The sequence below is a fragment of the Schistocerca piceifrons genome, chromosome 6, assembly GCF_021461385.2.
Source record: "Schistocerca piceifrons isolate TAMUIC-IGC-003096 chromosome 6, iqSchPice1.1, whole genome shotgun sequence".
Taxonomy (NCBI): Eukaryota; Metazoa; Arthropoda; class Insecta; order Orthoptera; family Acrididae; genus Schistocerca; species Schistocerca piceifrons.
Window position 1 is genome coordinate 587,422,536 of NC_060143.1, and position 25,651 is coordinate 587,448,186.

Here is a 25,651-nt window from a genome sequence, read left to right on the forward strand (position 1 = left end):
CATTATCATCAACTCCTTACGAGTGCTGTTTTTTCGTGGCAATTTTGATGTGTGATAAGAGCAGTAAAGCATTTTTCGTCAGTTGTGAAGGATGTATTGGCCTTCCTTCCCACACTGCCCTATCCCTTCTTACGATGTATCTGTGTACAAGCTCCTCACCAGCTATTTCAGTTGTGGATCAATAGGAGACAACTCTTCATACACTTCAGTGATAGTCTGCTGCCGTATCCCTTCTTCGGTTGGCTGGTTGGTGGGTTGGTATGGGGGAGGGAACGAAACAGCGAGGTCATTGGTCCCATCAGATTAGGGAACGTTTAGGAAGCAAATCAGTCATGCCCCCTCAATGGAAACATTCCAGCATTTGCCTGAAGCGAATTAGGGAAATAACCAGGACGGCCAGATGCGGTTTTGAATTGTCGTCTTCTGAATGAGTGTCCGGTGTGCTTAACCGTCATGCCGCCTCGCTCGCTTCTCCCTTCTTTACTTTGTATGTTTGTACAAGTTGCTCAGCAGCTATACACTTGTAGACCAGTAGGAGGCAACTCTTCCTATACTTCAGTGATAGTCTGCTGACCTGCCCTTCACACAACTTATCTGTGTACAACTTCCTCAGCAGTTGACCAATAGGAGGCAATTCTTCTGGCAGCAGTTGCACGGCAGTTTCCCGCCAATTTCGAGTGGTATTGTGGACTACGGCATACAGCAAGGTGAACATATACACAGACACGACTGGCAAAAGCTGGGGTGAGCGGTTACGGAAATTGGGGGTGGGGGGCAGCGGAGACTGGAGGCAGGTGTAGGACAATTCAGCACCGGGATCACACCCTCAAAAATAAATAAAGACAGTAACTTACATCACTCCTCTCCAGCAACTCAGCACAGCCTGTGTTCTTTTGCCACCAATTCCCAAGTGGGGGAGGGCAAGTGGCTGGAGGACAATCAACATATAAATAAATACAGACAGTACCTTATGTCCTTCCTCTCCAGCAGCTCATTACAGAATGTCTCTTTTTTCCCACCAATTCACAAATGGAGGATAGAGAAGAGGGGGGGGGGGGGGGGGGACGCTCAGAGAGAGCCACCACTTGAATAAATTTGGAAACAATGCCGAATGCACTCACTTCGGCTTTCTCCCCCTCCTAAACACACCAGTTGTCACCCGAAGCGCTCCAGGAAAACCTAAACACGGTTGGGCAAATGGGGAGGAGAAACCCAGCGTGCCATAAGTCCTACAAAGTACCGTCACCTCCATCAGCGACGAGCTAGTAGGTGCCTCTTTTAAAAATACAAACAAAACTCTATAATATATTTGTAGTTCGACAATTTTCTAGGTCACAGTGTGACACACCACACCTCGGAGTCAGTGTCAGATTACAAATCGAAAGACTGGATGAAAAATAAAACTCGACACGCCCAATCTGCCGTAAGTACGGTGGGCATCGAGTCCGATTTTACTGTAGAAGGCCATTTTTTCATCTCCATAGCTCAGTAGACCGAAACTCGTTGCCTTACTATTAACATGCAGCGACGGCGGCAAAATAAACTTTTAGAATGACCGGGGAACGCACGCACGGCCCCCAGATACGCCTGACGAGATTGTGTTCGAGCCTCACCATTTCCCCTGAGTACCTGTTTGTGACGGTCCAGACTACGACAAGTTTCAAAGCTACGGACTAGCCAGTCCCTTCCACATTGGGAACAGGTGGACTCCTGAAACGCCGCCTACCTGCAGGCTGATGATGTCGGCAGAGTAGTGGCGGATCTCGTCCAGGATGCCCTTCTTGCGGTACTCCCACTCGAGCGCCCAGCTGGGGCAGTAGCCGTACATCTGGCGCGTCGCGTACTTGTCGCACAGCACGTTGTAGCACATCACCGTGAAGATGCCTGCAACACGCACAACACACACACACACGTACTGCTGCCACCGTTGTAACAGGTCACTACAGCCCACTCAGTTCGGAGTAAACTCACAGAAACGGAATTCATGCACAATGACACTCATTCTCACTTCATCCATACGCAAATACTACAGGAGATGTCAAATATTGCTTCTACACTGTACAGTAGGTTGCGGAATACGCATACAGATATATACATGTATACTGAACGTACTGTGACTATAGAAAAGTTAGATGCCCCTAAAGGAAAATTAATGAAAGCTTTCCTGAAAGAGAAGCAGATGTATGAATACCAACAGCTAGCAGTACTAAACAGGGAAAGGGAGGATGAACGGTACAAGGAATGTACAGAACTGCTATATAAAGAAGATAAAATGGAATATAATATGCTGGAAAGGAAACAGGATTTGTGTGTACATGAGAGGCGTGATACGACACTATCACAAGAGTTTAAAAGAAAGTAGAAATACGTGAAAGAGCCAACTACGACGAATCTGTTTCACTCTGCAGGGTATGTGACACAGGAGATGTGCCGCGGACTTAAGCAAAAATGTAATAATTCGAGTTCCAAAGAAGGCAAGTCCTGGCAGGTGTGAATATGACTGAACCATCATTCTAATAAGTCACAGTTGCAGGCTAAAGAGATGAATCATTTACAGAACAATCGAAAGAATTGTAGAAGCTGACCGCAATACTGAGCCTAAAACAGGCGAGACTGACTGAACATAAATCTACACTTACAGAATTTCTAGAGTTAAAGAAATATTTTGACAACGTAATTCTTAGGTAGCAGGAATAAAATATGGAGCGCGAGGTCATCTACATCCCGTACAGTGGATGGAAGTGAGGCAGTAACTGAGAAGGAATTGATACTGGCTTGTAGCCTACATACCACGCTGTGCAATCTGTACAGTGAAAGAAATAAACCTGTAATCTGGAAACGGAATTAATGTTCTTGGAGAATAAATAAAAGCTTTGTTCTTTGGCAATGTCATTGTAATTTTGTCAGAGACGAGAAAAGTCTTGGAAGAGCAGTTGAACAGGATGCTAATTTGCTGTAAAGAGGCTATATAAGCTGAAATGGTGCTTAGAATTAGAACAAAGTGAACGGGGTCTAATCAAATTAAATCAAGTGGTGCAAAGGGAATGAGACACCAAACAGCAAAACTCATCTACTACATTCAAGCGGCAAAACAACTGACGTCGCCAGATATAGAGAATACATTCGGTGCGGACTAATATTAACAAGAATACCTTTCCTGAAAAAGAGAAAGGGTCAACATGCAATATAATTTAAGTGTTAGTTCAGTTTCCGAAAGGATTTGACTGGATTGTATCCTGATACGGAATTGAGACGTAGACGATTAACAGTATGTACAAGAAGAGAAAATGTTTTTCAAAAGAACTTTGCCGAAAATTTTATCTGTAAAGCGCTTTACTCAGGAAAACGTACGTGACTAAAAAAGGGCTACATTGAAATGACAAGTCCATAAGCATTAAGGAATAATTCATTTGCTGGAAGGATGAGAGAGAGGGCGGGGGAGGGAGGGAGGGAGAGAGGGGGGAGGGGGGGGGGAGAGAGAGAGAGAGAGAGAGAGAGAGAGAGAGAGAGAGAGAGAGAGAACATAATTGCATACAGTGGGTGACTTAAAAGCCAGTCCGAAAGAACTAAAGCTATTTGATAAAATGTTACGTTTCAGACTATATTCACATGGCATCGCTACCATGCCGATATCACTTCGCTGAGTTAATGAAAAACCCACACGTCGTATACATGCGACTTGTACTACAATAAAAGGTCTTACGTGGGAATGAAGGTATAGAACTAGTACAGGCTTCAAATAAAGCAAAATTATTAATGAATCATTAATAAGATCCCAAGTACATTAACACAGGAGTTCCCCAGCATAGTATCTTAGGACCAACACGCTTTCTGATGTAAACCAAAGACTTTCCAGGCAATGTTGGACAAGGGGGGAAATAATTATTGCTGATGACAGCAACTTTATAATCACACATAACACACCAGAGCTCCTCGAAGAAAAAGACATATGAAACACTAAAAAGGATTCGGTAATTGGTCATCATGTAATAAACTTGCACTGGACATAAAGAGAACAAGCAATATCAATTTCTCATTAAGGTGAAAAATAATGTGGTACAACCTATGGGCAGATGAAAATTTCATATTTTGTATAGCAAGCACAATTTTTTAAGAATTAATATCGACTGCCAGCTGAAGTGGAACGGATACACAAATAGACTGGCAAAGACGCTTCGTCAACTGAGACCTGACGCAAGTGTACAACACGCAATGCTTTATAGTCGCATACTATTTCTGTGTGTTCTCGATATTTAGCTACGGAATCATTTTTGGGGTCTCATACACAAAACATCAAAACATGGGCACAGTCTTCACACTACAAAAAGGGTCATTATGACAGTAACTACAATTGTAAGCGAGTTCTCTGAAAACATCTGTTTAGGTAGCTGGGGACTCTAATTGCACCATGTGAGTGTATCTCATGCACATCAGGAAGAACGTCGATAAACAGCAGCACTCGTGATCAAAGGGCAAGCAGCACACAAGCAAAAAACATAAAACAGAATTTCCAAAAAGTGAAAAACCTGAACAATAAATTGTCCAAAGAGATTAAAGAGAAAGCTAAAATCCAAGTGTTTAAAAAGTGAGTTATACGACACCTATGAAATAATTCACACTACAAAGTAGCACAGAATAGTTGTTGTTGTTGTGGTCTTCAGTCCTGAGACTGGTTTGATGCAGCTCTCCATGCTACTCTATCCTGTGCAAGCTTTTTCATCTCCCAGTACCTACTGCAACCTACATCCTTCTGAATCTGCTTAGTGTATTCATCTCTTGGTCTCCCTCTACGATTTTTACCCTCCACGCTGCACTCCAATACTAAATTGGTGATCCCTTGATGCCTCAGAACATGTCCTACCAACCGATCCCTTCTTCTGGTCAAATTGTGCCACAAACTTCTCTTCTCCCCAATCCTATTCAATACTTCCTCATTAGTTATGTGATCTACCCATCTAATCTTCAGCATTCTTCTGTAGCACCACATTTCAAAAGCTTCTATTCTCTTCTTGTCCAAACTATTTATCGTCCATGTTTCACTTCCATACATGGCTACACTCCATACAAATACTTTCAGAAACGACTTCCTGACACTTAAATCAATACTGGATGTTAACAAATTTCTCTTCTTCAGAAACGCTTTCCTTGCCATTGCCAGCCTACATTTTATATCCTCTCTACTTCGACCATCATCAGTTATTTTGCTCCCCAAATAGCAAAACTCCTTTACTACTTTAAGTGCCTCATTTCCTAATCTAATTCCCTCAGCATCACCCGACTTAATTAGACTACATTCCATTATCCTTGTTTTGCTTTTGTTGATGTTCATCTTATACCCTCCTTTCAAGACACTGTCCATTCCATTCAGCTGCTCTTCCAAGTCCTTTGCTGTCTCTGACAGAATTACAATGTCATCGGCGAACCTCAAAGTTTTTATTTCTTCTCCATGAATTTTAATACCTACTCCGAATTTTTCTTTTGTTTCCTTTACTGCTTGCTCAATATACAGATTGAATAACATCGGGGAGAGGCTACAACCCTGTCTTACTCCCTTCCCAACCACTGCTTCCCTTTCATGTCCCTCGACTCTTATAACTGCCATCTGGTTTCTGTACAAATTGTAAATAGCCTTTCGCTCCCTGTATTTTACCCCTGCCACCTTTAGAATTTGAAAGAGAGTATTCCAGTCAACATTGTCAAAAGCTTTCTCTAAGTCTACAAATGCTAGAAACGTAGGTTTGCCTTTCCTTAATCTTTCTTCTAAGATAAGTCGTAAGGTCAGTATTGCCTCACGTGTTCTAGTGTTTCTATGGAATCCAAACTGATCTTCCCCGAGGTTGGCTTCTACTAGTTTTTCCATTCGTCTGTAAAGAATTCGTGTTAGTATTTTGCAGCTGTGACTTATTAAACTGATAGTTCGGTAATTTTCACATCTGTCAACACCTGCTTTCTTTGGGATTGGAATTATTATATTCTTCTTGAAGTCTGAGGGTATTTCGCCTGTTTCATACATCTTGCTCACCAGATGGTAGAGTTTTGTCAGGACTGGATCTCCCACGGCCGTCAGTAGTTCCAATGGAATATTGTCTACTCCGGGGGCCTTGTTTCGACTCAGGTCTTTCAGTGCTCTGTCAAACTCTTCACGCAGTATCATATCTCCCATTTCATCTTCATCTACATCCTCTTCCATTTCCATAATATTGTCCTCAAGTACATCGCCCTTGTATAGACCCTCTATATACTCCTTCCACCTTTCTGCTTTCCCTTCTTTGCTTAGAACTGGGTTTCCATCTGAGCTCTTGATATTCATACAAGTCGTTCTCTTATCTCCAAAGGTCTCTTTAATTTTCCTGTAGGCGGTATCTATCTTACCTCTAGTGAGATAGGCCTCTACATCCTTACATTTGTCCTCTAGCCATCCCTGCTTAGCCATTTTGCACTTCCTGTCGATCTCATTTTTGAGACGTTTGTATTCCTTTTTGCCTGTTTCACTTACTGCATTTTTATATTTTCTCCTTTCATCAATTAAGTTCAATATTTCTTCTGTTACCCAAGGATTTCTACTAGCCCTCGTCTTTTTACCTACTTGGTCCTCTGTTGCCTTCAGTACTTCATCCCGCAAAGCTACCCATTCTTCTTCTACTGTATTTATTTCCCCCATTCCTGTCAATTGCTCCCTTATGCTCTCCCTGAATCTCTGTACAACCTCTGGTTCTTTTAGTTTATCCAGGTCCCATCTCCTTAAATTCCCACCTTTTTGCAGTTTCTTCAGTTTTAATCTACAGGTCATAACCAATAGATTGTGGTCAGAGTCCACATCTGCCCCTGGAAATGTCTTACAATTTAAAACCTGGTTCCTAAATCTCTGTCTTACCATTATATAATCTATCTGATACCTTTTAGTATCTCCAGGGTTCTTCCATGTATACAACCTTCTTTCATGATTCTTAAACCAAGTGTTAGTTATGATTATGTTGTGCTCTGTGCAAAATTCTACCAGGCGGCTTCCTCTTTCATTTCTGTCCCCCAATCCGTATTCACCTACTATGTTTCCCTCTCTCCCTTTTCCTACACTCGATTTCCAGTCACCCATGACTATTAAATTTTCGTCTCCCTTCACAATCTGAATAATTTCTTTTATTTCATCATACATTTCTTCAATTTCTTCGTCATCTGCAGAGCTAGTTGGCATATAAACTTGTACTACTGTAGTAGGTGTGGGCTTCGTATCTATCTTGGCCACAATAATGCGTTCACTATGCTGTTTGTAGTAGCTTACTCGCATTCCTATTTTCCTATTCATTATTAAACCTACTCCTGCATTACCCCTATTTGATTTTGTGTTTATAACCCTGTAGTCACCTGACCAGAAGTCTTGTTCCTCCTGCCACCGAACTTCACTAATTCCCACTATATCTAACTTCAACCTATCCATTTCCCTTTTTAAATTTTCTAACCGACCTGCCCGATTAAGGGATCTGACATTCCACGCTCCGATCCGTAGAACGCCAGTTTTCTTTCTCCTGATAACGACATCCTCTTGAGTAGTCCCCGCCCGGAGATCCGAATGGGGGACTATTTTACCTCCGGAATATTTTACCCAAGAGGACGCCATCATCATTTAATCATACAGTAAAGCTGCATGCCCTCGGGAAAAATTACGGCTGTAGTTTCCCCTTGCTTTCAGCCGTTCGCAGTACCAGCACAGCAAGGCCGTTTTGGTTATTGTTACAAGGCCAGATCAGTCAATCATCCAGACTGTTGCCCTTGCAACTACTGAAAAGGCTGCTGCCCCTCTTCAGGAACCACAAGTTTGTATGGCCTCTCAACAGATACCCCTCCGTTGTGGTTGCACCTACGGTACGGCTATCTGTATCGCTGAGGCACGCAAGCCTCCCCACCAACGGCAAGGTCCATGGTTCATGGGATGCAAAACTTTTACAGCTAGTGAAACAGCAACAGCAGCCACTGCTCCCACAGAAGCAATTGCAGCAGCATTTCCAGCAGCAAATGGACCATCTGCGTCAGAAAATTCAGCTTATGTCAGAACAGTTACACGTACAAGGTTCACAACCCATCGAGAATGTGGTCACCTCCCAGTCCCACTCACCCGCATTTCTACCATTTAACGACACCAAGGAGGATTGGGACGCGTATTTGCAGCGACTGAAACAGTAGTTCCCCAATTTTCGGGTGTCTGTTGATGCTCTTTAACGGTTGCTCTTCGTTACTTGGGCTTCCTCACAGACATTTCTTGCTACAGAAGTTGGCTCCCCTCACAAACCTGGTTGCACTCACTTTCCAGGAAATGTGTTCGTTGATGTTGAACTATTATCCGCAACAGTTTCACATGGTAACATCATGCTTCGAGTTCCATCAGCACCACAAGCAATTGGGCCAGTCTTATCACTCGTCGGTGACGGATTCGCAAGGTCTGAGTCATCGTCGTGATTTTACCTGTGTCAACCCCTCTTGCCAAACGTCATATGCCGACTCCCTGATTTCTGACACAATGGTCCAACTGTCTTCTAATCCAGAAGTTCGCACTGCGTCCCTCAAAGTAGACAATCTTTCCTCGGACGACATACTGAAAAGCACACACTCTTTGGAGATCACGCAGGCAGGAAACGAACATCTTACGGGCCAACCCCACTTTACAGCAGCTCAACCACCACCATGAGAACGGAACTCGCGCAAGCCTTTTTGCCGATGGTGGCGTCATGATTCATCACTTTTGGACATATCACTGACCTCCGTGCAGCCAGTCCAGCTGCATTAGCACAACAGCGGGGTCTACCTTCTTGTCCCAACTGTTTTGTGATGCATCAACTTAGAGACTCCATTTTGAGGAACATATTTCTTTACATTCAGATGCAGTTCCTGTTTCTGTCGAGTATGTCCTCAGCCAGCCTCCTTAAGGAAGGCTGTTAAGCTCGAAGTCGATCGCCTTCACGACGCTGGGGACTTAGAACTGGTCAAAACTAGGGTGTTGGCCACACCCGTGTTCATGGTCCAGAAGCCAAATGGCTCCCTCTGGCTTTGTGGAGATTTTAAGTCGATGATCAAGCCCAAGCTCTGGTGCAAAGCTAGCCTATATCATGTCAAGAGGCCCTCCTCTCAAAGCTTGTTGGATGTGAATTTTTTCTCGAATAGACCTTGCTGATGCTTATTTATAGATTCCACTAGATGAGGAATCTTAACTCATCGTTGTCATAATACGCTTTTTGGCTTATACAAATACAAGTGTTTGTCTTTTGGGATCTCTTCTGCTCCAGTGTACTTCCAGACATACTTGGAACAGTTAACCATGTCCATCCCAGATTGTACTGATTACCTTAATGACTTAATTGTTAGAGGTACTATGCACTAACACCACCTGCATAGCCTGTATACCCTCTGTACTACACTGCATACTGCAGAACTCAAATTCCATCTGCACAAATATCATTTTTTCCATGAACAAGGACTACCCAGGCCACTTGCTCACAAAAGATAGCATTCAGCCCACTGATCATAATGTTTCTGTTATTGACTCTCTCTCACATTCCAAAACCTTCAGGACATGCAGGCTTCTTTCAGGAAAGTGAATTACTATTATAAGTTTCATCCGCAGCACACATTATGTATCTCCTCAACCAGCTGCAGAACAAAGATGTTCCATTTCAGTGGTCGCCATCCTGTTATCAGGTCTTCACACAGCTGAAGCGCATGTTACATTCTGCATACCACCTTATCCCCATTTCCCCATAACGCCCCCTTGTTTTGGCTACGGATGCTTCTCCCCATGGCACTGGTGCAGTGCTGGTACACGTTAATGATAGTATGGAGCAACCAATCGCCTATGCATCCAAAACGCTAACACCTCCCCAATGCAATTACTCCCAGATCGAGAAAGAGGCGTTGGCGATCGATCATCTTTGCAGTGAAAATGTTCCATGTGTACCTATTTGGAACCTTGTTTACCCTCATTACAGACCATAAACCGGGAGTAGCACTCTTTAGGCCACACTCTTGGCTTCCAGAGTGGATAGCCCCAAAGACTCCAGCGTTGGGCTCTTTTCCTTAGCTTCCACACGATCAAGTACACGCCTACTGCACAACAAGTAAAGACCTTATCTTGTGGCATGTCACACACTATGTACTCCATGGGTGGCACACTTATTTTTCGATGTCAGCTGCTCCCAAGCTCCAAGCCTGGTCTTGCCTCTCTCATCATTTATCCATAATCTCCTGCTGGATGCAGAGGTAGGTACCCACTGTGTTCTCATGCCAACTACCTTATATACTTGTGTCAGGCGACATGTCTACTGGCCAGGACTGAATAAGGATGTTGATGTCATGGTGTGCAGCTGTTATGTATGTGGTCACCCTCAGGCTGCTCCACCTTAGTCTTTCGCCTCCTGGCCCACTCTCCGTCGGACTCGAGACTGCATTAGTCTCAAAGTCACCTTTCTCAGCTCTATGTGGTTCAGTGTCATGGACGCTTATTCATACTAACCCTTTGTGGTCAGCATGGCATCGACCACCAACAACTGCCCTTCTGTACATTCTCGCCACTGAATGGCTGCCCCAGACCATCATAACTGGCAATGGGCCCCAATTCACAGCTATGGCCTTTGAAAAGTTCTACATGGCCGATGGCATCAAATACCTGAGTAGCCCTCCATTTCATCCCTCCTCCCATGGCGAAGAGGAGTGGATGATGTGCACATTTAAGCAGCAAATGTTGAAGGCCGTGGGTGCATCTACCACAACAGTGGCACTCAAAATGTTCCTGAGCACCTACAGGTCCATCCCTGTCCACGACCACAGTCCAGCACAACTCATCCACGGTCGACAGCAGCATACACTCCTCCATCTTACGGCAAGGAACACCAGGCCCGACATGCTGGATGAACCTTCCAGGTTCAGCTATAGAGCGAAACCCTCATGGATGCCAGCTACACAGTGGCCACTCTCGGATGGTACCTTACCACCACTGCTACCCCAAAGATTTGGAGTATCGGCACATGAACCAACTGCGTCCCCGCTTTCAGTCTACCCCTCTAGCAGTTCATCCATGTGAGTTGGAGTCCCCAGCCTCACATGTCCCTCAATTTCACAAGTACCATTTGCACTCCAGGACACTGTCGGCACCTCCCAGAGGCACAGGTATGGAGGTCGAGATATCATCACAGCCTCTGTCTGCTTTGCAGTTATCTTCCACATTGCAGTTCCCCAGCACAGTGCCCAAAGCCCTGCATTTCTTCCACCAGCTGGCGGCTTCCACAGACATGACACCAACTGTTCACCTACCAAAACATTTTTCAGGGCGCTTCAGGCCCTGCACGCCCATTTTAGGGGGAGAGGGTTTTGTTACCTCGGTCTGCCAATTTTGGCTGCCCACCAGAAGGCACGGACCGAGGTGACGGCCGCTAGGTGGCACCCCTACAATCTGTGAGTGCTGCCGTCGCTGCCACAGTGCTACGCGTGGGCCACACGAACCGTACCAGCCTAACGGCGCTCACGGTGGTTCTATGAAGCTGACAGTGCAGGGGCTCAGTCATGCTCCAACAGTGCTTGAGATTCTATTCATCGTTGCTCTGGTTGCTGATAGTTGCTACATTCTGGTATTCAATTGGGGTTTTGCTCTCTGGTCATGTTATTTCGCCATGTGGTCCGGTTTGTCAGTCATCCCTGTTGTTTGTGTCTGCACTGTATCAGCGATTCCCCATTGACACCATCGGCCAATGCGCTCTGGTCTCACTTGATTTCAATTACTAGAGCTACATGTTACCATCCCCATTACACTCACATACAAGCGCTTCCTTCTCATTTCTTATCCGACAAGAATGTCTTAGTACAATGTATGACATGGCATTAACATATCATGCCACTGCATCTGAAAACCCTTCGCTACTCCTCTACTGCATACACACAATGTACGAGCTGAGACGAGGACACATAACAAAAAGTCAAGTGCGCCCCTGTGCCAAACGAAAAAAAAAGGTTACATGTACAGGAATGTCTTGAGGACACTGAACAAAAAGGTCACGAATACATGAGATCAACTGCAACAAACACGCAGTGACCATACTGTGAAGTTTCAATGGTTAATACCTTCCACTCATGAGAAGATGAGAGACTGCTACAGTGTGAGACATGCCTCGAAAACATAAAGACATTGTCGGGCAGGGGCACATACCTTGCGACCTACATGGAGTGGTTCCAACCATCTGTATGGGTGAAATGTCGAAATTCTGTTCATATAGCAGCGCAAACCAGTATCCTGCTGAACCATATGGCATGTGTTGTAGGAACGACCAAGCTAAACTGCCACAGTCCAGTCAACCACCAGCCAAATTACACTAATTAACACAAAGGGACGCGCCACAGTAGGAACATTTCTTTTGGCACACACGAAAATATAAGGGAGTGTTTCCAATGACATCGTTCAGAACAACACACCATGCACCCGCCCCACAGTGAGCACCACATTCAAGATCTCGGGGCAGACATATCACCAGGTAGAGACCGTGTCGCCACTAGACTGTAATGCACCCAAATACCTACAACAGCTTTTTTTACTTATCTGGGTCCGTTGCTTCATATCATGTCATATAAGGATATTATTACAGTATGCTATGGGATCAAAGACGCTACTATGTTTGTTTATATTGTTTATCACTGTAGGCCTATTTCAGCGTAATTGCTATCTTCAGGTTATCTGTTTAAAGTGCACAGTCTGGTATAATATTTCAAAATTTTTACGTATATAATTTAGCCTATTAGAGAATTATGGCTTGCTACGTACATAAGATGGTCTTGATATCCGTATGACACTGACGTCCCAGAAGCTTTCACACCATTTTATAGGTTTCCTCATTGGAGCTATAGTAGACGTTAAATAATGTTTGAATAGTTATCTATGCAACTGTGGAATTATTAAAGTTTATTTCACAATGCTGTTTCGTAGAGCTATGTTGATGGCTGAGTCAGCGACGTCACTTGGTTACAGGCAGTTTCCTTCTTTGGTAATCTCATCAGCTATATTATATAGGGTGTACGGAAATTCCCATTGTAAACTATTAGGACTTGTAGAGAGGAGTGAGTAGACAATATTTTGAATTGGAACCCATTTCCAGAAACGTAGCGTTTGCATTCTACAACATTGGAAAACATTTTGGTAAGGTGACTCCTTTTACAAGTAAGTGATTAGGCGTGATCCAGTACATCGCTTCTTTTACAGCCAAAGAAATTGCTCGTATACTCGTTGACGTGTTCTCTTCAACACGATGCAACACGGCCACTTCCAAGTCACGACTGCTGATAGTGAGGTACCCTTCGTCAAAGCCGTTGCGTAACTGTGGTGAAAAATGTATGCGATGGAGCCGGACATTGTCGAGACCGGTCTTCTGCAAACGTGTACTCTAACACTGACAGAGGTAGGGCAGACGTCAAATGACATGAACCCGTCTAATGTAATCCCCCCACCGTGACTACCCTGTTGAATGCCTACATAGGAAACACGTTTGCAAACAGCTGCAGCACAGAGACGGTTTTCCATAAATGGGTTCCTATTCAAAGTATTATGTACTCACTCCCCTCTATGTAAGTCCTAGAAGTTCGTAACAGGAATTTCTGAACACCATTTATTTCTGGTACAATTCGTGTTTATGTGGTTCTGCGATCATAATTATGTAATTTAATCAAAAATGGTTCAAATGGCTCTGAGCACTATGAGACTTAACTTCTGAGGTCATCAGGCCCCTAGAACTTAGAACTACTTAAACCTAACTAACCTAAGGACACCACACACATCCATGCCCGTGGCAGGATTCGAACCTGCGACCGTAGCAGCAGCGCGGCTCCGGACTGGAGCGCCTAGAACCGCACGGCCACCGCGGCCGGCTGTAATTTAATCCTATTGCTTTTCGTAAAATTGGTTACGCCATATAATGTTGTGGTGCGCAGGGTTTGTAACAATTTCCCAACGTTGTTTACGTAAAGGCATGCTTTCCAGTGGTTACTTTTAGTTTCGTGATAATACGATATTTGTAGCTTTTGATTGATTAGACAAATCTTTTTTAGAATGATAATTTCATTAGAATTCTCTGCGTGTTGTAAAAAGACAGCAGGCCATTTGTTCAGCTTCACTTTTTCAATCGAACGGACAATCACAGGCTGTGTGGTCAGTGGTCGGTGAGAGGGCTGGCAGTGCTCGTGACGCCGAACTCGGCCCAAGCCAGAGGGGGCCACTGGCCGTGGGAAGCGGAGGGCCCGGAACGGGACGACGCCGTACTGTCCCCGAGGTCACAGACAACAACTTTTTACGACTGCTTTCGCCAAGCTGTGACGGGCGTGAAGTGAGTGACAATTACTCCCGGCCGAGGCAAAGTTAAATCTGCCGTTTCTAGAGGGGTCCTCACGTTACTTTCTTTCAGGCTTGTAAGATCAGTACCAGCTAGGCCAGTGAAAACATTTTTCCAGGATGGGTAAAATGGGGCGACACTGCAGAAAGCTGGAGAGACGTGAGGCTTTTTTTTTTTCCTCCTTGAGATCACATAGTAAAACGAGGCGCAGTGTTTACCGTGCGGATAAAATAACCGTGCGTCGATTGGGCTATACGGTACACGACACATGAGTGGTCTGCTAGCTTTCAGTTGGTTGTTTTAGATTTTTGGCGCAAGCCTCACGCGGACCTTTTGGCAACTACGAGACAGGATCTTGAAGTGTGGAGTGGAGTAGTTGATTCAGTATTGGAGAAAACACACGGTTTCGGAGTCGTAGACTGGGCGCGGGGCGCACAGGTGGATCCGAACGAGAGCGGGAGACGTCCCACTGGGCAGCGCAGCTTGCTGGGAATCTTCGGAGCGGCATCTTCTTACTTAACGGCGCACTCACAGCAGCAACGGTCGCTGTCCAGCTTAAGCACGTCGTGGTAGTTTCTCTCAGGATACAGTTAACAGTCACTGCCATTTGTATTAATCCCAGTCGGACCGCGTTATCAATTTTTTAAAGTCAGAATTAGAGTCAAGTCACCACCCTTTGTTCCATTTTGTCGACTGTCTATCACAACATTTGACTTTAATTAACATCAGGAAGAATAAAATCGATATCTTATGTTGACCTGTGTTTAATTCACGTCTTTTAGAAATAAACCTGTCGTGATATTGAGTTCCATCCTGTTTTCTAGTAAACTAGATCACTTGATTACCTTTATTAGTCTTAGTTAAGTATGTGGGAAGTAATAGGCGTCACCTTGGCACAAAAATACAATTTGTCATCTTCAGTTTCTCGAGAGGCCTACATTTCTTTTCATTTGCGTTTAAAATCCGTTGCGCATAATTTTTACTGTACTGTCACTGAAGGTGTGGTCCGTCTTAAAAATACCGAGAGACTGAAGTTCATTATAGGTACTCACACATGTACCCACCAGGGAGTTGTTTTGTAATGTTAATGTTTCAAATCGATCTGTCGATTTAGAATTTCTTGAGGGTAGTTTTGTGTGTGTGAATATATGCCCATTTCTTCAAGATTACTCATTAGCTGTCCTCCTTGTGCAATGTCTAGGACGTCAACAGACTGTTATATGTCGTTTGCCGTATGTCGTACTGTTTTCATGTGGTGGAAGAAAGTTGGCGGTTTACTGCCGCTATTTCTAAAGTGTTCTCGGTATCGAATACTGAAATTCCGTTTGAGGATTGAATACAAATGTTTTAAGAAAACTCTACAGTGAAACAACAGATGTAAAGACGTTTTATATCCACTCGTCTCTACTTTCTACGACATCACGGTTTAAGAAAAAATAACTTTCTGAACTCGCCCAGTAGTTCCTTCAAAGAATTATTTTGCAGATTACAAGCTATCTGACCAATTAATGAACATCACCGCCAAGGCAACGCGACTGCTTACAGCCGTTCAGCGAGTCCACTTTGAAGATACAAACTCTCGGTCAGTACTATCAGGCAGGGTGTCACTCATTGAATATAGGCAGTAACGTTGCAACGGGAACAAGCGAATGAAGATGGAAGCACCATTCATTCACACAATACGCCTTCCGTGAGTCGAGAACACACAAGTGGGTGTTGCTCTGAATTGGAATACTCCTTCTTTTTTCTCCGACAGGATGAGGTTACGGATGCGGAGCGCAGCTGGAACTACGACACACGGGACGCAGATACGGAACTGTTTGGAGTGAAAAACACACATACGCAGGGAGCTAGAACGATATTAAGCTGGTAAATCTGACAGTACACCAGGAGCGATGTGGCCCTTCTTCGGCCGACGGTTCTGCTCGAGATGGCGCAGGGCCGGTGAGGGGCGGTGGGCGCTGTGGAAAGGGGGGGGGGGGGCAGTTGGTAGTCGGCGTGACAGTTAATTACGAGGTGACAGACGAAATGGAATCACGTGCGACTTAAGCAGAATGTTAGCTTACGTTGAATATTTCACTAACTTGAAGGTAACCTGTATGAAAGGTAACGCTGGTAAAAGCAACTTGCGCTGTTATTATTTAGTAATATGTCAGTCAGTGGCAGCAAATACTAATGATGACATACGGTGAGGATTATTAACAAATTAATACGACCAAGAGATACGAGCTCTAGTAGTTATTAAGCAGCCCGACTGCGTTCACAAGCACAGAGAGAGGTGTGTGTGTGTACTTACATGTCGGCCTGTTGCGGTTTGGCCTCGTAAGCGGGATCCACGGCCTCTGCGGCGGCTGCGTCGCTGTCACTGCAACAGAACAAAGCAGAACGGAACGCGTCAGAAAGCGCGGGCAGACGCGCGCGCGCTGCCTTCACACCGCCTCAGCCGTGACCTGCCTGGCCAACTCGCCGCCAGCAGAGCAGCCCGCTGGGCCGCCGCTCCACACCCTCGCGAGCCGCACTGCGGTCGTGCAGCCCCCACTACGTATTAAGAACGAATACTGCGAGTAAATACGACACGGATCCTTTCAGAACCAACTGCAGCCAACACTACGCGAAAAAGAAAGGCATTCCTTAAGCGCGGCACGTAAAGTGAGTTACCGTTTCCTTTTCTCCATGCTCTGAGTTATTGCCGACCATCCTCTATATTTGGTGCCTACTGTGTGCGTTTCTACGATCTTCTACGCAGCTATACAGGGTGGAGAAAAATTCTGTCACAAAATTTTAACCCTTGATAGCTGATGCCAGTATGAACCAAAATTACTAATGTCGTGTATGTCGACAGCGCACAATTTTTTAAACTAGGGAAACTTGGCGCCACGCGCTCCGATTGGCCGTGGGATTGCCCTGTTGCCGGATCCTCTGGATAATGCGTGACCGCGAATGCTTTGCCTGCCGGAGATTGCGACGTATCCCAGGCGGGCCGCACGCTCGGTGGTAGCGCGCCAGCCTTCCACTCTGCAGGCCTGGGGGAGAATCCGCCGAGGTCCCGACACATTCTTTGTATTTTCATGATAAGACATGCCGGGAAAGTATTTTACAAATTGTGTCGGCCCTGAAAAGGGTCTTTTTGTAGCTAGGACATTGTTTACTTAACGCAGGTGCTCGAATTGGCGACTCTCTGACGCGACACAAGATTCGTAACATCGAACGGTGTTTTGACAAACTCTTTCAAAGATTCCTGGCATTACCCTGATGTGGTTGGCGCCATGCTAAATGCGATCCATTAATTCCTCTTCGTTTGTAGGTGCTTCGCGACCAGGTAGGTGAACTAGAACCTCGAATAATACCCACAGGAAAAAGTCCCGTGGCGTGAGGTCTCGTGTGATCGCGGGCGCCATGTCCTAGGAGTACCTCTGCCGTCAAAGAGTTCATTTAAATATCCGCGCACAACATGACTTATGTGCGGCGCCCCATCATGCTGCAACCACATGCGTAGCCGTATGTCCACGGAAACATCTTCCAGCAGGCCGGGTAGAGTTTCTTGCAAAAAGTGAAGGTAATTTACTCCGGCAAGTCGAGGAGGTAGGTGGACCGACCCAATAGAGATGGTCACCCGCAATGCCTGCCGAAATGTTGAGCGAAAATCGTTCCTGGTGTCCGAGGAGGTACGTGACGCCAGGATTTCCCCTCGTCCAGTAATGAACGTTTCGAGTGCTGTAAAGGTCATCCCGATGGAAGGTGCACTCGTCGGTAAACTACACAATGGCGGGGAAATCGGGATCTCGTGCAACACGCCGTACAAACCACCGGCAAAACCCTAGCCCGTGTCCAGAGTCCGCTACAAGATGTAGGTCTTGCACAGGGTGGAAACTAAGTGGTTGCTGGCCGTTATCCCAGACTAACCGATGAGTGATCCCCATGTCGTGCCCAACCGCTAGAGTACTTCTCATAGGTGCTTCCTCGAAGCGCCCGAGAACAGCCTCTTCAAATGCAGCATCCCGTCATGTTCGAGGTCTTCCAGCATCACCGTGATATCCCGCTAACGAGTCTGTTTCGCCAAGTCGCCGATGAATTGCTGTAAACGTTTGCGGGTATCGGTGGCGTCTTGCTGGGTACCGTTCCTCATACAACCGTCGAGCTTCATGCGCGTTACCGTCTGCTAGTCCATAAACAAAAACCATATCTCGTTGTTTTTCAAACGAATACTGCGCCGCCATGCTTAGTATAAGACTAAATCACAGATGACGTTTGTGTGCCCCGAAGCGAAGCTTACGTGTGAGTGCCTCTGACGTGAGGCGGAGACAAACAGCAAGACCTGTTCGACACGTGTGCGTATCACGTTGGAGCAGTGACGGGGCGAGGGACGTTTGTATGTGTGAACTGAAAACCAGAGCGCTGCCCGTCAACCGACGAACGGCAACATGGCAATCCCACGGCTAATGGGAGCGCGTGCCGACAAGTTTCTGTAGTTTAAAAATGGTGCGTTGTCGACCTACACAAGATTAGTAATTTTGGTTCCTACTGCCATCAGCTATCCAGGGTTAAAATTTCGTGACACAATTTTTCTCCACCCTGTACTTGCCACCCACGAGTAATGGCTGAATCGAGGGCGGAGATTCGATACCCGCCCATTATATTGCTTTCATTGAAATGTCTGAGACGCAGTACCAATGCCGTCCGAGTTAAATGAACTTCGGACATCCTGGTTTGCAGCGCTGACTCAGAGGCAGACAGGGGACGCGAGAGCGAACGCCACCATCAGATGTGCTCGTGTAGCTTCCATATGGATGCTAACATGCCTTTTCTACCTGAAAAACTATGTTATCGTCGTATATTAATCACAATCTGTGATTTTGATGTATAAGGCCTAGAATTCACAACTGCTTTGTATCTCGTTAATAATGCGTTAGTGAATCTTCTACAAAGCAAACGACGCTTAAGCAACTGAGACAGGTATTCAGTTTCTCCAGGTAATTATTAGCGCTGATGCTGTCGTCGTTGTTACTGATTAATAAATAAACTGAGAACTGTGACTCTTTAATACAATTTTGAGTTTTGGTTACTGCACATAATCCATACAATTCGACAGAGAAGTATAGTTTCATGAACACGAGAGGAAAATTTGATCTGGTGGTATTACACAGTTTTTGAAAGTCGTGAATAATCCGTGTGATAACGACGCCAATTGAATATATCTTTCTCGTCATTTAAGAGTACAGATGATCATCATTTTTGTAGACCGCTCTGTCATAGTGTCGTAACGACCCAGTAGATAAAGGATCGCTGTGTATTAGTCAAGCTATTATAATATCTCTGCAATTTAACACCTTTTATGATGTTCACTCCTGAAGTTGGTGCTGAAATTACTTTCCGGAGCGGTATCTCTGTTTTTGAGTTGTGATTGCTAACTAGGAGTATCGAGAGATTACTGCGCAAGAAGAAGGGAGAAAGTTGCTCGATGTGTGTGTTGGTAGCACCTGTTGCGGCAGTCATGGCAAAGCAATATGGAGGAACAGCTCATTTCTATACCCAGTGATGTTTTCTGTTCGGTCGCGGGACAAATGTTAGGTACTTTATATAACGTAACAACAGTCTGAATATACCAGGTGCTACAATCCCATCAAACTGAAACTTTGAAGGAAAAAATCACTTTATCCAGAGGAAAATACAGACATGTAACACACAATATAACAATCAGTTTTCATTGCCTACCTTTGCTCAACGTAGCGTTTAAGTTAACTGCAAGCAAATTGAATGTAATGGAAAATGAACCATCACCTTCCAAACTAAGACGGACAGACTAGTCTGCGAGCACAACCTAAATTTCACATCCACATTCGTTGGCTTCACCAAATCACCATCAAATTGCTACCTATCTACATAAACTAGACATCTGGATATGCTACAGGTCCGTCAGTCACAACAGCGCAGTTCCCGCGTTTGGAAAGAAACCATCAATAATACAGGGCGTGCATTAAGTCCGGCAACACTTTCAATTATTTATTGCACAAGAACCGAACATTGTACAGGTATCATGTAAACCGCCACAGCGTAGTTTGGTAATTTGCCGATAGTCGGCGCTAGTCGCAAACATGGCGAGTTCAGGAGCGGAGCGAGCTTTCTGTATGTTGGAATTCGACAAAAACAAGTGTTGCAGCAATGGCTGATGGCTCAAATGCATCGGACTCTCCGTTCATCTTTCAATAGGATGGAGCTCCACCCCATTTTCATCACGAAGTTCGTAGGTACCGGAACACGGAGCTGCAAGCTGCTGCATCGATGGATCGGCCGTGCTACAGAAGGGGACAGCTGTTTCATAAAATGGCCTCCCTGATCACCAGATCTGACCCTGTGTGACTTTTTTCTGAGGGACACATTAAAAGGTCTGGTGTATATACCGCCTCTAACACGTGACGTAGCAAAGCTCAGGGAGAAAATACGGGAAGCGACTGCCACAGTTGACGACGCCATTCTGGGACGGGTATGGCAACAATTCGATTACCGTATTGACGTCTGCCGGATCACTCATTGTTCGCATATTGAATGTTTGCAAAAACAACTTTCAGAGTTTCTCTCCAAAATGCAATATGTATGATATCTGTACAATGTTTAGTTCTTGTGCAATAAATAATTGAAAGTGTTCCCGGGCTTTATGTACACCTTGTATTTCGACACAGAGCGCTTGAAACGACTGTAAATATCAGTAAAAGAAACGGCCGAAAGGGGGCGAAGGAGTAAAACGATTAAAGGGCCGCCCATACAAAACGAACAATGCCTATCAGTTGTGACAAGAGGAGCCATGCAGAGAGAGGGAGAGAGACCCAGTCCAGCCATACTGGCCCGTGGCTTGCTGCGCCACGCTCTGCCTGGCCCAGTATTTTATTTCCCTTTTTTCGAGGGAATAAACACGGGCTGGCTACCAGGGACTACAAAGAGTGTTGCCTACTACGGCGCCAGTTTATATCTTTTCTTTACCTCCAGCTTCATACAGTTTCCAGACAGGTATTTCATTACGATCAGAAGTGTGCACGTTGCTGCGTGAACCACGGACCGTGCCGAGGTGTGACGGCTTCCGTGTTTCAACTATACAGATAGCCGCACCATAGGAGCAACCACAGCGGAGTGGTCTCTGAGAAGAGGAGGTACAAATCTGCATTTCCTGAAGAGAGGAAGTAGTCTTTTGAGTATCTGCTGCGGCGACACTCTAATCTTGACTCATAACGTTAACCGATGTGCCCTTGCTGGGGAAAGAAACAGCTGTCATTTTTTTGACAAGACAAGCACTTCTACCATATCGTTAAAGGATAGCATCCTCTCGGATAAAATATTCCGCTGCGCTGTTCTCTGCACAAACCAGTCACGAGCAGAGAGAGCAACGAACACGCGGCCGGCCAGCAGTCCAGTCCCGTTCGGACCGTCCCAGCGTGCGCTGCGCTCATCTGCCAACCTGCACCTCCAAGCTTGACAGCTCACCACCCTGCGGTGTCTCTCACACCTGTTTCACAGCAGACTACCTCCTCCCCCAGTACATTCCTACCTGCAAAAATTCCCAGTGGGGCACTTACTGCAAGTATTTCGCCCCCTTCAGTGTTAGGGTTCGACCGTTACACTGCAACTCGCTGTGTAAGCCGATTCCTAGTTTGTACGAAGACAGGAGCTCGTCTAGTAAACTTAGATGCGTCGGACGTATCCCTTCTACTGTCTTCACTACCAGTAATGGAAAATATTCCTTCACGCGGGTCTCGCTGTGGGAAAGGCATACGTCATACTGAGATTCACTGCGCGACTACAGAAGAAATGAAATTCATCCATGAGTTAAATCTTCTACCACATACTCTTCTCTCCGATTCTTAATTATTGTTCATCAGTATTGGTTTCTTACAGAGGTGAATTAACCAATTAGACAAAGAAGAAAAAGTTACAATATCGTGTGAGCGTGTGTGTGTGTGTGTGTGTGTGTGTGTGTGTGTGTGTGTGTGTGTGTGTGTGTGAGAGAGAGAGAGAGAGAGAGAGAGAGAGAGAGAGAGAGAGAGAGAGAGAGATCATACTTCTGTAGTCCAACCTAAAATAGTGTTCTCCTTCCATATCGATTTACTTGCACATTCAGCTTTGTACGTCACGCCATAAAGAAAAACCTTCACAAGTGTGGACCGAATGAAATTAAACATTAACTGGTAGAAGCAAGCCCTGGGAGCAACTTCTGCAGAGCACAGTGACAGTAAACTTCGGTTAGTGGTGACATACTCACAATGGTAACTACACGCACTGCTTTTAGACTACTTTAGGCTACTACTGTGGCCGCTCTCGTCATCTTCCCTCCAGCTGCTCTAAACTATTACTACTGAACAGTTACTACGATACTTGACCGACAGAAGACGTGTGTTCTGTAATTTTCATCGCTATCAAGATTTTAACACCTTGACCTTGTGAGCCGGCCGGAGTGGCCGTGCGGTTCTAGGCGCTACAGTCTGGAGCCGAGCGACCGCTACGGTCGCAGGTTCGAATCCTGCCTCGGGCATGGACGTGTGTGATGACCTTAGGTTAGTTAGGTTTAAGTAGTTCTAAGTTCTAGGCGACTGATGACCACAGATGTTAAGTCCCATAGTGCTCAGAGCCATTTGAACCATTTGACCTTGTGGATAACATCGAAGTTCACTGAGGCTTTTTGCGGCTGATGCTGTAGTACATTGATAGGTTGTAACAATGGAAAATTGTACTGAAATGCAGGAGGATCTGCAACGAACTGACGCATGATGCAGGGAATGACAATTGAATCTCAATGTAGACAAGTGTAATGTGCTGCGAATACATAGAAAGAAAGATCCCTTATCATTTAGCTACAATATAGCATGTCAGCAACTGAAAGCAGTTAATTGCATAAATTATCTGGGAGTACGCATTAGGAGTGATTTAAAACGGAATGATCATATAAAGTTGATCGTCGGTAAAGCAGGTGCCAGACTGAGATTCACTGGAAGAATCCTAAGGAAATGCAATCCGAAAACAAAGGAAGTAGGTTACAGTACGCTTGTTCGCCCACTGCTTGAATACTGCTCAGCAGTGTGGGATCCGTACCAGATAGGGTTGATAGAAGAGATAAACAAGATCCAACAGAGAGCAGCGCGCTTCGTTACAGGATCATATGGTATTTACGAAAGCGTTACGGAAATGATAGATAAACTCCAGTGGAAGACTCTGCAAGAGCGACGCTCAGTAGCTCGGTAAGGGCTTTCGTTGAAGTTTCGAGAACATACCTTCACCGAGGAGTGAAGCAGTATATTGCTCCCTCCTACGCATATCTCGCGAGGAGACCATGAGGATAAAGTCAGAGATTAGAGCCCACACAGAGGCATATCGACAATCTTTCTTTCCACGAACAATACGAGAATGGAATAGAAGGGAGAACCGATAGAGGTACTAAAAGTACCCTCCGCCACACACCGTCAGGTGGCTTGCGAAGTATGGATGTAGATGTACATACTTATGTCGACATCTGTGCATCACGTTTTCTCCTAACGTTTACGAAGAAGCATACATAAGGAGATACATTAAGCATCCACCCGTCAGTCGATGTTCAGATGCAGTGTCGTATACTCTTTAAAAGAACGATCGTCAGTATTACGCCCGAATTACTTCCCACCAACTGATTTAAGCAACAGGGAGTGGAGTGTTGTGCTGATTGTGCGGAGACATAGGAGCATTCCGAATATCACAGAGGTTAGCAGTAAACTTCATCTGGAAATTAATGGTGGAAAAGAAATTGTGGAAATAGAACCTGGTACATACGATATTGACGGTTTAAACGAAGTTTTAAAACGGTCTGAAAAAGTGATTGCACTATTTGCAAACATCAATACACTTAAATCTGAAATAAAGGCAATGAGTGCAACGACTGACCTTAACCAGAAAGATGATGATGATGATGATGATGATGATGTTTGGTTTGTGGGGCGCTCAACCGCGCGGTCATCAGCGCCCGTTAACCAGAAAGAATCAATAGGACGGCTATTGGGTTTCACAACAGGACGGGTTTTGAAGAAGGATCTTAATAATGCTACAGATCCGACCAGTCAGTGGATACACTCCCTCTCAGTACAATCCGTGTCGAGTGTAGTATTGCAACAAAACTCTTAACTCAACAACAGATTGATTCATACAGTTTATAGATTCTTCCCATCAGTGGGAAAAGTGAGTAAGACTGTTGAGACCCCTACCAACGCTATTTACCTCCCAGTAACAGTTCCCGCTTTCAACTACCTGGAGCTGCAAGGAAGTCGTCGTACGGCTACACCTAAAACGAAACCGGCAGTGACCTTGAACGTACACGGACCCAGATGCGGTGGCGACCTTCAGCCAGCCGAGACCTGTTGGAGGAAAAATCGACAACCCTTGACTTGCCGGGTTGGAAGCGTCGTTAGCGAGGTTCGACCAGTCAGGGATCGCAGCAGCTACACACTGTCAACGAAGACACTGTGGAAGTGAGGTGTAAGGCCGAAGTGCACAACATAACAGCAACATGTGCGAACTACTGCGAGTCCCTTAAATCAGGGAGTCTGAAGCGCACAGTGATGTCGTTCGATATAACTAGCCTAGTGGAAGTTGACAAGTGTATGCCAGGAATAATTCTCGCATAAACCTTACGAACCAACCACATTTAACAAGAATTTGATTGTCATCCGACACCAAGACGCTTTAACCCTCGCACAGAGTTTCATACATATTGATTGAACATAATTACTCTGTAGATGCCATACGCTAAATAAAATAAAATTGAACATTTACGAAAAGGGACAGTACTGCTACACTGGCATCAAACCATACACGTAATGCTTTAACGTTCCTGTTTCGTGACATAATATAAATTTAACGCAGTCGAGACTGACCATACACGCAATGTAGGTATAACACCAACTCTTACGTATGTCTCTGCTTCTATCTCAGATTTGAACGATTTGGAAAATGCTGAATGGTTCACTGACGAGCCAGTGGAAAGAACAGTGGAAGAGTACAAGAGATCTACTGCATGTATACCATTAAAACTGCTTATGGGATACTTTGAGGACATAAGGCGAATGCTAAACTGAACTTATTCTGGTACGGAGTGCAACCGATGCCAACTCATACATTCAAGGGGAGAATGAGATCACCATCAATAAAATAATATGGAAAATGACACACATCACAGTATCGGATGAGCTGCGTTTGAAGCTTTTAAAAGTTTTGAATGTTGGCGTATTTCTTGCATTATCTTTCCATTCATGGGAGGTCCTCGATCACCCAGTGCAACTGACTGCAAGCAC

General features: G+C 45.1%; 1 protein-coding gene across 1 annotated transcript in view; it reads right to left on the bottom strand.

Annotated features, from left to right (window-relative positions):
* LOC124802433 (CCR4-NOT transcription complex subunit 6-like) overlaps positions 1-16,729 on the bottom strand; it is a 129,788-nt gene extending 113,059 nt beyond the window's left edge. Inside the window, exons 1-2 of the mRNA XM_047263211.1 lie at positions 16,648-16,729; positions 1,727-1,884 (exon numbers count right to left, since the gene is read on the bottom strand). Coding sequence (XP_047119167.1) covers positions 1,727-1,870 — 144 coding nt within the window. The 5' untranslated portion in view covers positions 1,871-1,884; positions 16,648-16,729. The remainder of the gene's footprint in view (positions 1-1,726; positions 1,885-16,647) is intronic.
* Positions 16,730-25,651: the final 8,922 nt, after the last annotated feature.